Genomic DNA, 15,319 nt, shown 5'->3' on the forward strand with positions numbered 1-15,319 from the left:
AAAGTGTCCAGCTCCGTCGTGGTATGCCTCCATCACCATGGCTGCGTCTCTTCGTGGCACCACTACTTGCCAGAGTAATTCATGCGTCCGGGAGTTAACCATTCTGCGGCACAACTTCCCTTTGTAAAGGAACAGTCGACTCTTCTCTGCCCATAGTTGTTTGGCTTCCTCCGGAGCGTCTGGTTCAAGGCGAGCCTCCGGCCGAGTCAGCATCTCCTTCACCAGTCGGACGGCAGGGTCGCTGTCTTGCGTTTCCGCCCAGTTGTAGTGGGGTAAGGGGTTCAACGTAGCAGCCTGCTTACTCCTTACCCGGTGGGAATACTGAATAGTCCCATGACGGTGGAACGCAGGGAGTTCAACTTCTTCCAGTCCCTCCGGATCTTCTCCTCCGTCCGGCAGGTTGGGCATCCTGGACAGGGCGTCCGCGTTGGTATTGGAGCGTCCTGCCCGGTATTTAATTGTGAACTCGTAGTTGGACAGACGGGCCATCCACCTCTGCTCCAGGGCACCGAGTCTTGCCGTGTCCAGGTGTGTCAGCGGGTTGTTATCCGTGTACACGGTGAACCGGGAAGAAGCGAGGTAATGCTTAAAGCGCTCAGTGATTGCCCATACTACGGCCAGGAACTCTAGCTTAAATGAGCTGTAATTCTCGGGGTTCCTTTCGGTGGGTCGCAGTTTTCGGCTGGCGTAGGCGATTACTCGTTCCTTCCCCTGCTGGATCTGGGACAGTACGGCTCCTAGCCCGATGTTACTGGCGTCGGTGTAGAGGATAAAGGGCTGGCTATAATCCGGGTACGCCAGGATTTCGTCCCCCGTGAGGGCCATCTTCAGCTGGCGGAAGGACTCTTCTTCCAGCTCTTCCCATTTGAAGGGCGGCTTCTGGTTCTTGGCCTTCCGGGACTGGCCTATCAGGAGGTCCTGCATAGGTGCTGCCTTTTTGGTGAAACCGGGAATAAACCTTCGGTAGTAGCCTACCAACCCGAGGAACTGCCGCACTTCTTTTACGCTGGAGGGGCTTGGCCATTCCTTAATTGCGGTGATTTTATCAGGGTCGGGAGCCACTCCGTCAGCGCTCACTACGTGTCCCAGGTACTGCACCTTTGGTTTCAGGAGGTGACACTTGGAGGGTTTCACCTTTAGGCCGTAACTCGCCAGAGCCTCGAACACTTCCGCCAGGTGTTTCAGGTGGTCCTCATACGTCTTGGAATATACGATGACATCGTCCAGGTACAACAGGACCGTCTCGAAGTTTCTGTGGCCCAGACAACACTCCATTAGGCGTTGGAAGGTTCCTGGTGCGTTGCAGAGTCCGAACGGCATGCAGGTGAACTCGCTAAGTCCCATCGGGGTGGTGAATGCGGTCTTCTCCCGGTCCGCCTCTGCTACAGGAACCTGCCAGTACCCGCTAGTGAGATCCAAGGTAGAGAAGAAGTTAGCAGATCTTAAAGCAGCCAATGACTCCTCTATCCTTGGTAAGGGGTACGCATCCTTGTGTGTGATACGGTTGATTTTCCGGTAATCTACACACATCCTCATGGTGTTGTCTTTCTTTTTGACTAAAACTAATGGGGCTGCCCAGGGGCTACAACTATCCCGGATTACCCCAGCCTCCTTCATGTCTCTAAGCATCCCCTTGGCGTGTTGGTAATGTGCAGGGGGTACGGGTCGATACCTCTCTTTTATGGGAGGATGATCTCCCGTGGGGATGCGATGTTCTACCCCCTTGACTCGCCCGAAGTCTAACGGGTGTTTACTAAACACTCTCTCATACTCTTGAACCACCCGATAGACTCCTTGTTTCTGATGTGAGGGAGTGGAGTCAGTACCCAGATGTAGTTGCTGACACCAGTCCTCCATGTCTTTCTTAGAGCCGTTACCTTCCTCCGGGTGAGATGGAGGCAAGGGTTCCACAGATTGTATAGAATTTTGATTAGTGATATATAATTTGGCTAGCGTGGCATACCGGGGCAGGTACACTTCCCTCTCCCCGATATTTATTATGCGAACGGGCACCCTCCCATGGCGTACATTGACGACCCCCCGTGCTGTCAAAATGGTGGGCCTACTGTCTGAGTAAACTGGTTCTACCATTGCCTGGTAATCTCTACCTCTCAGACCAATAGCTGCCCGGCACCAAATCATCATTTCACTTTTTGGGGGCATGGCAATAGGAAAAGGGTCACACATTCTTACGCTACCAATCTCACCGCCGGAGAGTTCCACTTGTTGCCGTTGCATCAGTGCCCGGATCTCTTTCTGGAGCACCCGCTGCTCGCCGGAGCTGGCATTCTTGGCAACCTGCTGTAAAAGGAAAATCACCTCTGCAAGACAATTTTCAATTACATTAGTTCCTAGAGTTATTTTTGGGTGACTCTCATGTTTATCAATATCTACAATGATCAGTCCCTGTGCGGCCAGTTCGACTCTACCAATTTTGATGGTCACCTCTTTAAATCCGATCTGTGGCACGGGCTGACCATTGCTGGCGATGATACTCAAGTCGTCGTCGGGGTAGCGGGTAATATCCGAGTCATTCCAGTACTGCTTGAAGAGCACGTACGGGATGGTGGTGACCTGTGACCCGGTGTCCAGTAGGCCACTCATGGGAATGCCATCCAGTACCACAGGCAAGACTGGACGTCCTCCCACATATCTGTCGCGCCAGTTCGATGGGCCTGGTGATCTTTTTCCTGGGGGTTGGCCCTCTACCCCAGGTTGTGCCCGTTTAAAGAACAGTACCTTGCCATATGTCCGGGTTGATTGCAGCGGCGGCAGATGGGTCGTCCGTCCTCACTGTATCGGTCACTGGGTCTTCCTCTGGCCGGTGGGGTCCTCCTTGGTCGACGCCACGGGATGTCCTCCGGTCCGGATGCCAGCTGGATCTTCCCTGGGGTGGAAACCTGTAAAGACTGTACAGTTCGGGTTAGCGCAGCAACGCTCTTAGCTAGCTCTTGGACCTGATGGTGTAGGTCTGGAGCCGGGTCATTGTCCAGAGCCTGCGCATCAGCTCCCACAGGCCCTGCTGACAAGGGCGCCGCCTCCTGGTAGTAAGTGGTAGTGGGGTGTCTGTGGGTCACAACGCCACCTGGTGCCGGTTCTCGGAGCACCCGGATGGCTCTGTCCTTGAACTGTGCAAAGTCCAGATGGGGATCCTGTAAGGCCATTGCCCGCAACTGGGTTCGGTGGGCATTGCAATATAAACCCTCTATAAATTGTTCAGTCAACAGCCTGTCCTCGTTTCCCACCCCATCAGGGTCGGTCTGCTTAATGGCCCTCAGGGCCTCTTGTAGGTTTAGTGCATAGTCCCTTATACTCTCATGCGCTCGCTGCTTGCACCCGTAGAATCTAAGCTTAATCTCGGCTGAGGTGCGGGTATCAAAGGTGTCCTTCAGCCGGGTTAGTATCCCTGCGACAGTCTTCCTCCCAGGTGGCCAGGATTTTACTTCCCTTTTGGCTGCCCCAGTTAGTTGGGCCACCAGGATGCTCACTTTTTGCTCTTCTGTGAGGGGGTACACCTGGAAGAGGCTATCCAGCTTTTCTCTAAAGTCATGCAGGGTATGTGACTCCCCTGAGTACTGGGGTAGCCAAGCTGCTCCCGGGATATAGGGCATGGTGAAGGGCATAACTGCAGCAGCGGTGGCGCTGGCGGGGGTTGAGGCAGCGAAGCTCTCTTCCGTATCCGACATCTTCCTCCCCCCTAGTGGACCGTGGCCTACCTTGCGATGATCCTCTTCCGTAGGCCGCGGCTCCGCAGTGGATCGTCAGGGTTGAGGACCTTCCGTCGCGCTCCTGTGACGTCGGCGTCTGCTGGGCTCCTTCCAGGACCTTACGCAACGTCCGGACGTGAGGCGGGGCTTCAGTTCTCGCGCGCTTTCGGAGTCCACGCCCCTCTTCTTCCCGCGCAGCGTCCTCAAGATGGCGTCCAATGGCGGGAAAACTCCACGGATGGCGGGAAGAAGGTCGAAGATGGCGCCGGATGGCGGGAAAACTTCGCGGATGGCGGGAAGAAGGTAGAAGATGGCGCCGGATGGCGGGAAACCTCCACGGATAGCGGGAATCTTCACCACTGGTAAGTTTGAACAGTCTTTGCTTTTCAGGCACGCAGTACCCGGTGGTTGCGGGCACGAAATCCTGCCGGCTACGCCAAAGTTGACGCGCCCCTGGGCCTGTGTCGCGCTGCGGTGCGCACGTGGGAGCTTACCCGGAGCCGGATCCGTGGAGGGTTGTAATCTCGTGGCGGTGACCCGGTCCGTGCCCAGGGAGTCAAACTAGACGGCAGTCTATTAGTAGTAAATAGTTGATGACTACGCCACCCGTTGAGTGCAGCCAGGAAGCTGCTGCTGCAGGGCAGACCGCTGAGGCCGGTGGTAGGATTGTGCAGCGTGATAGTATAACCCCCAACGGGAGGGGTATGGCCTCAGGGCAGCCGACGTGGATGATGGGGGTAGCAGGAACCACTCAGAGACGGTACGGTGTAGTTCAGGGTCTTTACTGGTAACAACGACAGACCCTCCCGGAGTACTTGCTAGCAAACGGGGCCTGGTCAGTCTTTGAGCAGATGGGATCTCCCCTGGCCAGGCGTAGTTGTAGGCCTCCCAAACTGACTGTACTCTTCTGGCTACCTTGCTAGAAGCTGATGTAAGTAGCCCACGTCCCTGAGTGTACCGTGTGGTGCTCACCCGTATGGCCGGTGACTCGGGGCCTTCTAATGGCTTCCGCTCCACGATGGCGGTGCTGGTCCCACGCGTGTGACCGTGCCTTCGGGCTTCTGGGCCAGAGGACCTTAAATCCCCTGCCCGACGGATTCTGCTGCTGGGTAGGAGTTAGTCCCCACAGCCTCGGACTCCGGGTCCGGTAAAGAATCTTCTTAGTCAGGGCGAGCTCTGTAGCTGCCAGCCCCTGACTCCTTGTAACTCTGCTGTTTCCTATGCTGCTTCTCTTCTCCACTCTCCTTGTCTGACTCTCCCTGCCTCAGCCCCGGGTTTATATAGGGGAAGTCCTTCCCCTCCCAAGACTGGGCAGGAGGTGTGGCATGCACAGGATCCCTGACCAAAGGACCTCCCACCTGCTCTCAGACATAACATTACATTACTGTGGAAAACCAGACCCCTGGGGTGCCACAGTCTCACTGCTCGTACAGAAAAGAATCCATAGTCTCACAATTAGAGTATAATTACCAAACTTTGCCTATCGCTTTCATTATGGTTTACTTATTTGACCAATGTTCCGCTACGTATGAAAATTACTTTAAATAAAAAGTTGTCGTTTGACAAAATGGCGGCCAAAACAACCCTTAACACAATTACTAAACTTTGCCTACTGCTGTAATGTTCAATTTATTAGTACAAGGTAAGAGGGCGGTGGGGATTGAAGTTGTCGATCCGCTTTGTCTAGCCAACATGTACATACATTTTTATAGTTCAATGTTGAAAGTACCTGTGCGCAGACAGACCCTCCACAGTTTGCAGACGGACCCTCCACAGTGTGTAGACGGACCCTCCACAGTGTGTGTGCTATCAAGACAACCCCGATTCAACATACCCTAATTGGACAAATAGTCGTCATCTAGGGAGGTCTTCAGCTTCTCACCCCGATTTATAAGTTATAGTCAAGAGTCACAAGCCAGATGTGGCCCATCCTCTGCAGGACCAGACATGGTGTTTTCCAGAGGTTACAGAAGCTGGATCCAAAGCCAAGCTATCATTAAAGAGGGGTTGTCTTCCTAAGACCCCTTTAATGTTAGGGTGGCTTATAAATCCACTTAGCACCCCCACATTCTAAGCGGGATGGAGGTGAAAATTTCTGTACCTGCTCTTCTCATGAGGAGCCCTTGTAGCCAATCAGAAGTGCCAAGAGAAATGGCATCTTGGCTGTTGGCACTTCTGATTGGCTACAATCGCTCTTCACGGGCAAGGCACGTATAGTAACTTTGGTGGTATATGTGTACCCACTAGATCATGGGTATCCTAACAATATAAGCCCTCCATGATAACAGATCCTGAAGACAAGAACAAGAAGCTTTTTTTTTGTTGGAAGGGTTTGCCTAAAAATAAGATGATCACAGGTTGTGTTGCTCAGAAATCAGCAGTAATCTATGAGGGAATCAGGCAAAAAGTGTACAATTTCCCTGCAGCGCCTCCACAGGAGAAACAAAGTATTACTTATTTGAATATATGTAAAACACAGATGTGCCTTATCCTCTGGTACATTGGATATTTTTTTGTCTTCTTTCTGGTTAATCAATTATTTCATAGATGTTGTTCTCTTAATTGCAAGTACATTGGTGGGGGTCCGGGTCCTGAAACCCTTAGTAATCACTCCAAAATGCCACCGAGAGGTGCGCAGGTCAGGAGACAGGAGCATAAAACTCCTGCCACTACGCTCCCACAGATCAGAGTTACGCTCCTGGCGGGGTGATCTTGAGCGACCGGTGGTGGTCTCAGACCAACCATCAATCTACTTGCAATTAAAAGAACAACAACATATAAAATATAACAACAAATGTTTAATTACTCTTCAGATATATCTTAGACCTGATGACACTGGTGTAATTACTTTTAAAAATCTATGTCGACACGGCTATGATACTTATATGAACATTTAGTCCAGATATAGAAGCTCAAGTGTATTCAATCTTCACCCACCCAGCCTGCTTGACAGCTGCAACTTGCACTGAGCAGTATGAAATTTCCAACAGCAGGGAGGAGGGACACTGAGGAGCTGGTATTCAGGCTAGATGGGCAGAGATTCAGCAGCAGCAGGGAGGAGAGTCACTGAAGAGCAGTCATTCAGGCTAGATGGAAAGATTCAGCAGCAGGGAGGTGGGAAACCGAAGAGCTGTTATTCAGACAAGGTGGGTGAAGATTCAGCAGCAGGGAGGAGGGTCACTGAAGAGCTGTCATTCAGACTAGATGGGTTAAGGTTCAGCAGCAGGGAGGATGGACACTGGGAGCTATTATTCAGGCTAGGTGTGTGAAGATTCAGCAGCAGGGAGGAGGGATGCTGATGAGCTGTCATTCAGACTAAATGGGTGAAGGTTCAGCGGCAGGGAAGAGGGACACTGAGGACCGGTTGTTCAAGCTAGATGGGTGGAGATTCAGCCGCAGGGAGGAGGGACACTGAGGACCTGTTGTTCAGGCTAGATAGGTGGAGATTCAGCCGCAGGGAGGAGGTACACTGAGGACCTGTTGTTCAGGCTAGATGGGTGGAGATTCAGCCACAGGGAGGAGGGAAGCTGATGAGCTGTCATTCAGGCTGTTAGGTGGAGAATCAGCAACAGGAAGGAGGGACATTGGGGATCTGTCAATCAAGTTATGTGGGCAAAGAGCGTGTTAAACTTTCATAAAAAATTATACAGCTTTTCTGACGTGAATTTTTAAAGTATAGACACCAGCCTCATCGGGTGTAAGAGATCTATTTAGTAATGTATACAGTTTTTATTGTAGTCCTTAATGGTATTTTCTGGTATAAACCCTTAAAGGGTTATTCCCAGCCTGGCAAAGTATATTAGAGGATAAGTGATAACTTGCTGGGACCCCCCACATACTCCAAGAACAGGCCGCCGAAGTGCCCCATCTGAATGGAGCAATAGCCGCCCATGCGCACCATCACTCCGTTCATCTTTTCCTGGGACTGTCAGAAATATCCCCAATGTTTTTAAAAATGCTTGAGCACAGTCTTTTGGGGGAAACCGATACTAATCGTGGCTTCCTAGCTGTAGAACCATCAGAAACATTTGTGGAACCTTGTTGTTAACCAAGTTCTAAAAGACCCAACTGAAAACCCGGGTTATATATTGGTTTGTTGGATGTTACCTTTTATTTCATTTAAGCCTAGTAATCCTTCCTAGTGTTTTTGGGAGGTGTACAAGCCCCTTATCTGCTCCTTCGAGGTCCATGGCTCATCTAATTATCTGTGAACCGCTCCACAATGCCGATGCGGCGTCACGACGTATGACGGACGACATGTATACATTGTGCTGTACAGATGCTAATTAGACCGGTCACATTTCCCCTACACTGCGCTATTCATTAACGCTGCAGACAAGGATCGCGGCGGGCACCACATCACTCTCTTCAGCAGTTCTTTCATTAGGCTATCAATGCGCTTTTCTTAATACGTAAAGTATTGTATATGAAGCAAAAGATGTAAAGTGTTCTTATTAAAGGAACAGTAACCCCAAAACAGGTAGTTTACTTAAAGGGAATGATCAACTTCTCCATCCACAAGCTCATGAGTGAACTAATTAGGATTCGTCAGGAACAACCATGGACATTTCAGAGAGGAGTATAATTTCTAGTCCCTCCTAGCATCTCCATCGCCACTTTCCCATGAGTGCGCCTATTACTATGGGAGATCTCAGCACTGAGGACGAGTCCAAATTACTTTTCATATTTATTTTCCAGGTGGTAATAAGACCCTTTAGGTAATGTGTTGCTATACTTCTCTTTGGTGGTTGCAAGTTCTTGGGTTCCTATTTTGAGATGTATTCACCATGTCGGCAAAGGGCTGTTGTTAAAGACCCTTCAATTGTGCCCAATGGTCGACTTTTTTTTTAATAACCCAGAGACGAGTCATTTGCCGTCCTGACCACTGGTGTAACTAGAGTCCTATGGACCCCGATGCAAAATTTGGACCTGGCCCCCACCCCATGCATATTGGTCAGATGTATGGAGCCTTGAAGTGCTCTAAATTCTACAAGGACATACGTGTTGCCCCCCCAATACCCATTATGTACTAATGTCCCCCCTCCTTTACTAATATCCCCTATCCTGGGCTTATCCTGGTATATATTATATAAGTCCCCCATCCTGGGCCTATCCAGTATATATATCCCCCATCCTGATATATATGTCCCCCTTCCTATATATACAGTACAGACCAAAAGTTTGGACACACCTTCTCATTTAAAGATTTTTCTGTATTTTCATGACTATGAAAATTGTACATTCACACTGAAGGCATCAAAACTATGAATTAACACATGTGGAATTATATACTTAACAAAAAAGTGTGAAACAACTGAAAATATGTCTTATATTCTAGGTTCTTCAAAGTAGCCACCTTTTGCTTTGATGACTGCTTTGCACACTCTTGGCATTCTCTTGATGAGCTTCAAGAGGTACTCACCGGAAATGGTCTTCCAACAATCTTGAAGGAGTTCCCAGAGATGCTTAGCACTTGTTGGCCCTTTTGCCTTCACTCTGCGGTCCAGCTCACCCCAAACCATCTCGATTGGGTTCAGGTCTGGTGACTGTGGAGGCCAGGTCATCTGGCGTAGCACTCCATCACTCTCCTTCTTGGTCAAATAGCCCTTACACAGCCTGGAGGTGTGTTTGGGGTCATTGTCCTGTTGAAAAATAAATGATGGTCCAACTAAACGCAAACCGGATGGAATAGCATGCCGCTGCAAGATGCTGTGGTAGCCATGCTGGTTCAGTATGCCTTCAATTTTGAATAAATCCCCAACAGTGTCAACAGCAAAGCCCCCCCACACCATCACACCTCCTCCTCCATGCTTCACGGTGGGAACCAGGCATGTAGAGTCCATCCGTTCAACTTTTCTGCGTCGCACAAAGACACTCATCAGACCAAAGCACAGATTTCCACTGGTCTAATGTCCATTCCTTGTGTTCTTTAGCCCAAACAAGTCTCTTCTGATTGTTGCCTGTCCTTAGCAGTGGTTTCCTAGCAGCTATTTTACCATGAAGGCCTGCTGCACAAAGTCTCCTCTTAACAGTTGTTGAAGAGATGTGTCTGCTGCTAGAACTCTGTGTGGCATTGACCTGGTCTCCAATCTGAGCTGCTGTTAACCTGCGATTTCTGAGGCTGGTGACTCGGATAAACTTATCCTCAGAAGCAGAGGTGACTCTTGGTCTTCCTTTCCTGGGGCGGTCCCCATGTGAGCCAGTATCTTTGTAGCGCTTGATGGTTTTTGCAACTGCACTTCGGGACACTTTCAAAGTTTGCTCAATTTTTCGGACAGACTGACCTTAATTTCTTAAAGTAATGATGGCCACTCGTTTTTCTTTACTTAGCTGCTTTTTTCTTGCCATAATAAAAATTCTAACAGTCTATTCAGTAGGATTATCAGCTGTGTATCCACCAGACTTCTGCATAACACAACTGATGGTCCCAACCCCATTTATAAGGCAAGAAATCCCACTTATTAAACCTGACAGGGCACACCTGTGAAGTGAAAACCATTTCCGGTGACCACCTCTTGAAGCTCATCAAGAGAATGCCAAGAGTGTGCAAAGCAGTCATCAAAGCAAAAGATGGCTACTTTGAAGAACCTAGAATATAAGACATGTTTTCAGTTGTTTCACACTTTTTTGTTAAGTATATAATTCCACATGTGTTAATTCATAGTTTTGATGCCTTCAGAGTGAATGCACAATTTTCATAGTCATGAAAATACTGAAAAAACTTTAAATGAGGTGTGTCCAAACATTTGGTCTGTACTGTATATGTCCCCCATCCATGGCCCATCCTGGTATATATGACATCCATCCTGGTATATATGTCCCCCATCCATGGCCCATCCTGGTATATATGACTTCCATCCTGGTATGTATGTCTCTCATTTTGCCGCTGTTCTTTAACGCATAAAAAAAATAAACGATTCTACTCTAATCCTCTCCCGCTCCCCCGCCGCGAGGCGTCCTCTTCTGTAGCCGGCAGCTGACTTCAGCATACAAGCAGCGCATGACGTCACTGTCATGCGCCGCCAGTAACTTGCACGCCGACGTCAGCTGCTGCCTCTGATTGGCCATCAGTTTGTATTGCAGTGCAGGGACCCAGTGGGTCTCTGCGGCGCGATGCATTTCAGCTGAATGTGCAAGCTGAGGTGTACATCCAGCTGAAATACGCGCTGGCGTTTGTGAGCCCCCACTGCGACCTCAATTTTTATGCCCCTGGCCGACATGTTTCTCTCCTGGGTACTGGGCAAATTATCACTATACCAGAATACAGAGTGATATTACCAAAAGACAGAAGTCTGCCCATGCCAAGTAATCAGCTACATACTGCAATACCATCAGAAAATCAATGAAATGCAACAATGTACAAAACTCTGAATATTCCCCTTTAATAAAGGGTATGATGCCAGTGCTTCACCCCTCCACCCACAATCAACCCAGATACTCACATGGCAACAATATATATATATATTAGTCATGAGCACAACTGCCTCCTAAACCCAAAAACTTACCGACCAACCTCCAAAGACCAGCTGGACTCTACTGCAGTAAGCTGATCACTCTCTGTCCAGGGACAATCACCCGTCCACCTGACCAACTGCCATGACTTTCCATGACCAACCAATGGGGTCTTGCCATCACGTATACGTCCACTGGTGCATGGCCCTGCTGTGCCAACCTAAGGTACAACCATTGTGGTCCTCCTGTACTCACCTGCTGCAATCTGTAACTTTTGATTTAATAAACAAGTTGAGCTTACTAATCAGGTGACTTAATCAGTGATAACCCTATTTAACTCCACTTTTCCCTGCTCCTTCTCCAATCAAAGCCACAGATTTATTACAAGTAGATGTGTCACAACCTATCCGCCAACGTTTTAAGACAGGTCACTAATATCAGACCATTGGGGTCAACACTGGAGGGCAGTTCAAGCTCCCGTGGCCGCTTTTCAACTTCAACGAGTCCCATTATCAGGATCGGACACCCACCATTCTGCAATCCTGTGGATTGGTAATAACTTGAAATGTTGGGAATAACCTTTTAAAGGATTTGTCCACTTTGAACAATTCCTTTTTGTTAAAAGTGTTATTGGACAATAAGATGATTACAGAATGTTTCTAAAGCAGACAACCCATTTAATCCTTTATAATAACTTTTTTTTTATGATTTTCACTTTTCTCATCTTTTAAATTTTTAGGAAATGCCCTGAAATACTTAAGTAAGTCCATAGGATTATTGGCAAGTACCATATTCCTGTCTAAGAGTATAGATCATCCTCTCCATCTCTTCCCCATGGTCCTTCCCATGTGAGTGGAACAGATGGAGTCCTTGTGTAAATCTACAACATGGCTGCGGGATGAGCTGGACTCTCCTGCTCAGAATGTTCGTATCTTGGACTGTCGTAGCAGGGAGCTCTACGACTCCTCACATGTGGAGAAAGCCTTGCATGTAGCTCTCCCTGGGCTGATGTTGCGACGACTACGTAAAGGCAACCTCTCTGCCCATTCCCTCCTTCCTGGATCTCCTCCTGCCGTAAGGGAAGTGGCACTTTTGTATGACGAGTGCACGGCCAGCCTCCCAGGGCGAATGGGTGTCCAGTCTGAGGAGCAGGAACCAGTTCTAGTGACCCTACTCCATAAACTTAGGAAGGAAGGATGTCAAGCCTACTATTTACAAGGTAAGAAACACATATTCTGTGACAAAAATTATGATGAATGTACAATAACTTTCTATAACCATGTGTTGCGATACTGGCGTAATACTGCTGGAAACCAACCGAAGGAGCACAAGCAGGAACAGCAATCGATAGTAGAAGTATTTAGCAAAACGAGTTGTAGGAAGCAATCCATAGATAGGTAAGAACAATCTAGGTAAGAATGTTCAGGAGCTTGGAGACTGGAAACTAGGCTAACAGGTAGACACAATACTCAAGCAATGAGTGAGAGATCCATGCGGCTTTAACTAGGCCCAAACAGGAAACAAAATGGATCCCACAGGTTCAGAATTTGCCATCTTATTAAAGGGCAATTGCAGAATACAACAGCAGCCTCCAGTGGTAAGGAGTGGGATTGGAGGACAATTATTAAGATGAACAATAGCACTAACTAGTGGTCAAACTGTAGAAGGACAACTGGAATCCTGACACCTTGGTGTCAATTTTCAATCTACTTCATGGAACCTAGACCCTACCCACAACATTCCACTAAACTGAAATGAGGTCAATGAAGGGTTATGTAGTGATATAGAACTACAGAAGTCTACTATGTAAAATAAGCCTCAGGTTGATTGGCTCAATTTCATAGAAAGCTATGTTGTATATATGTACAGTTGTGCTCAAAAGTTTACATACCCTGGCAGAATTTTTCCTTTCTTGGCTGGATGAAAGATGCAAGAGTCTGTCTGGATCCCAGAAACTCACTCAGCTTTTATGCACACACACTGATTACAAGCAAACAGGTCACTGGTGAGGATGTTACCTTTAGTAGCCATTCAAACCCATTTGTGTCAAATTCTGTGCATGTTATCAGGCCAAAATCACCAGGGTATGTGAACTTTTGATCAGGGTCATTTGGATGTTTTTGGTTGTCATTAAGATTTAAAAAGAGAAAACACAGTAATTTAACAATAAATGGCTTCACCCAACCAATAACCATGAGTGGAAAAAAAGATTTTTTGTTATCATTCATATTCTCTGAAACAAGGCCAAGAAAGGAAAAATCCTGCCGGGGTATGTAAACTTTTGAGCACGATTGTATGTAATTACGATGGGTAAATCAAATCGAGAGCCCACCAGGGCCATTGTGAGAACATATTTTGTGTAGCACTATGGAAATTGGTTGGAAAATGCAACTACAAACTATGAAATAATCAGTATAATGAAGAAACACTATCATGGGTATAGTTTTTTGGGTGAAAAAGCAGTAAAAATGGGGTCCTGGCACTTGAGAGGGCAATAGTACTCTATTTTTACAGGAGGCCACGCTACCCTGTTCTTGTGATTGATGGGGGTCCTCTGGATAGGTGATAAATGTTGTACATTGAATAACCCCTTTAAGTAACAGAGTTAATGCAGGGAGGGAAAATCTTGAAACCTTGATTCACTGCTTGGAACTAAGTAAGTGCAGGAACTTCCGGGGATTTTACTATTTGATATTCAAAATGCAAAGCTTTTACTGTGAATTACGTTCTTCACTTTTCCTGTCAAGTAAGTGACATCCACGCAAGATGATTGCAGTATAAAGCAACCTCAAAGCATTTATAGAACCAGTCTGCCAATAGCGAGACCTTCAGAGGAGACCACCACTATTTATAGCCCATCTCAAAGTCTCGAGTCAATAGTCCACTTGTCGCCTCGCTTCTCTGGGTGAAGAGACATTGCTGATGGTTCGAGAGTCCAGGACCTCACAGTTTCCTTTATCTTCTGATTCCGTAGAATTTTTTTATTCTGTCCTATAGATGATTATGGGGGTGGGCATCTTGTCTAAACCTCTGTTAACAGAATTTAGAGATAAGCATTACAGCAGCTCCAAGTAACATAGACAACACTAGGAGATATTCATGGACATCTATGAGAGAGTGTTTTGTGGTCATGCTCTGTGACCTGTGCAGAGGTCACCATGCAGAGAGGGGGGAATGAAGTGTAGCTGTGTTCAGGATAGCCTGGCAGCTCGTAATAGGGCTTCCACGGAAAGGCTTTGAACTAGCTTTGTCCACCAGGCCTTCACCCTTTAACCCCTGAGCAGGAATCTGGACTTACAAAGGGACCCCTTGGTTGGGTCCACGGAGGGGTTGCTGGCCGGTGGAGCGGGTCAGCAGAGAAGATCATCTAAGCTAGGTCGAAACCAGAAAAGTTAGAATCGTAAGGCAAAGGCAAAATTAATTAAAGGTCAGCAACTGAATAACACACACGATTAGGACAGCAGAGGTGTGGAGAAGAACCAGGGCCAGGTATAACCTATAACTGTAAATTCAAGGCATCGGGCTAGGGTTGTAGACTCAGGGAGATAATGAGAAGACCATGTCTTGACAGCACCACAAGTCCCAGAATATGAAACAGATCTGTCGCATTGTCGCCTTGTGTCACCCAAAATGAAGGTGCGGTGCTGGCCAATGACAGAAGCAGAGGGAGTGAGTACAGACATGGTGGTAATAGAGAGGAGGTGAGCGGTGACGCCACCTATTGTGAATGGTGGATTCTAAGTTATCAAAATCGAGGTGTTCCATCTCATTGTAATCCTGTCTGTGATGATAATGAGACTGCTGAGAAGAGCAGGAAGTATCAGTCTAATATTAGGCTTAGATGCCAGTGTGAAAACTGCAAGATGTTTTTTTTTTTTTTTATAAATAGATAGTAATATAGAAAACCACCACAACAAAAGGGCACATGGTTTGCTTTTTTCCCATGCCGGAGACAAGGACAATATTGCTGTAACTGTGGAGAAGGAGAACTCCATGACTCGCACCACTCACAAGAAAGGAATGGGTAAATCATAACCGGTGGTTTCATAAAAACTACCCCTTTCCAAACCCCCCCGTTAGTACACATAGACATCATAGAGGAGGTCTCTTACCTGGAATCCTTCCTCTATTAGTCAGAGCAGAGGTGGTGTGCTGCTAGT

General features: G+C 47.7%; 1 protein-coding gene across 1 annotated transcript in view; it reads left to right on the forward strand.

The window, feature by feature from the left end:
- Nucleotides 1-15,319, forward strand: part of DUSP9 (dual specificity phosphatase 9) — an 80,527-nt gene that overhangs the window by 48,595 nt on the left and 16,613 nt on the right. Inside the window, exon 3 of the mRNA XM_073639939.1 lies at nucleotides 11,899-12,378. Within this exon, the coding sequence (XP_073496040.1) occupies nucleotides 12,021-12,378 (358 nt within the window). The 5' untranslated portion in view covers nucleotides 11,899-12,020. The remainder of the gene's footprint in view (nucleotides 1-11,898; nucleotides 12,379-15,319) is intronic.

This window comes from Phyllobates terribilis, unplaced genomic scaffold (assembly GCF_046119375.1).
Source record: "Phyllobates terribilis strain yellow unplaced genomic scaffold, ASM4611937v1 Scaffold_7__3_contigs__length_470593459, whole genome shotgun sequence".
Classification (NCBI taxonomy): Eukaryota; Metazoa; Chordata; class Amphibia; order Anura; family Dendrobatidae; genus Phyllobates; species Phyllobates terribilis.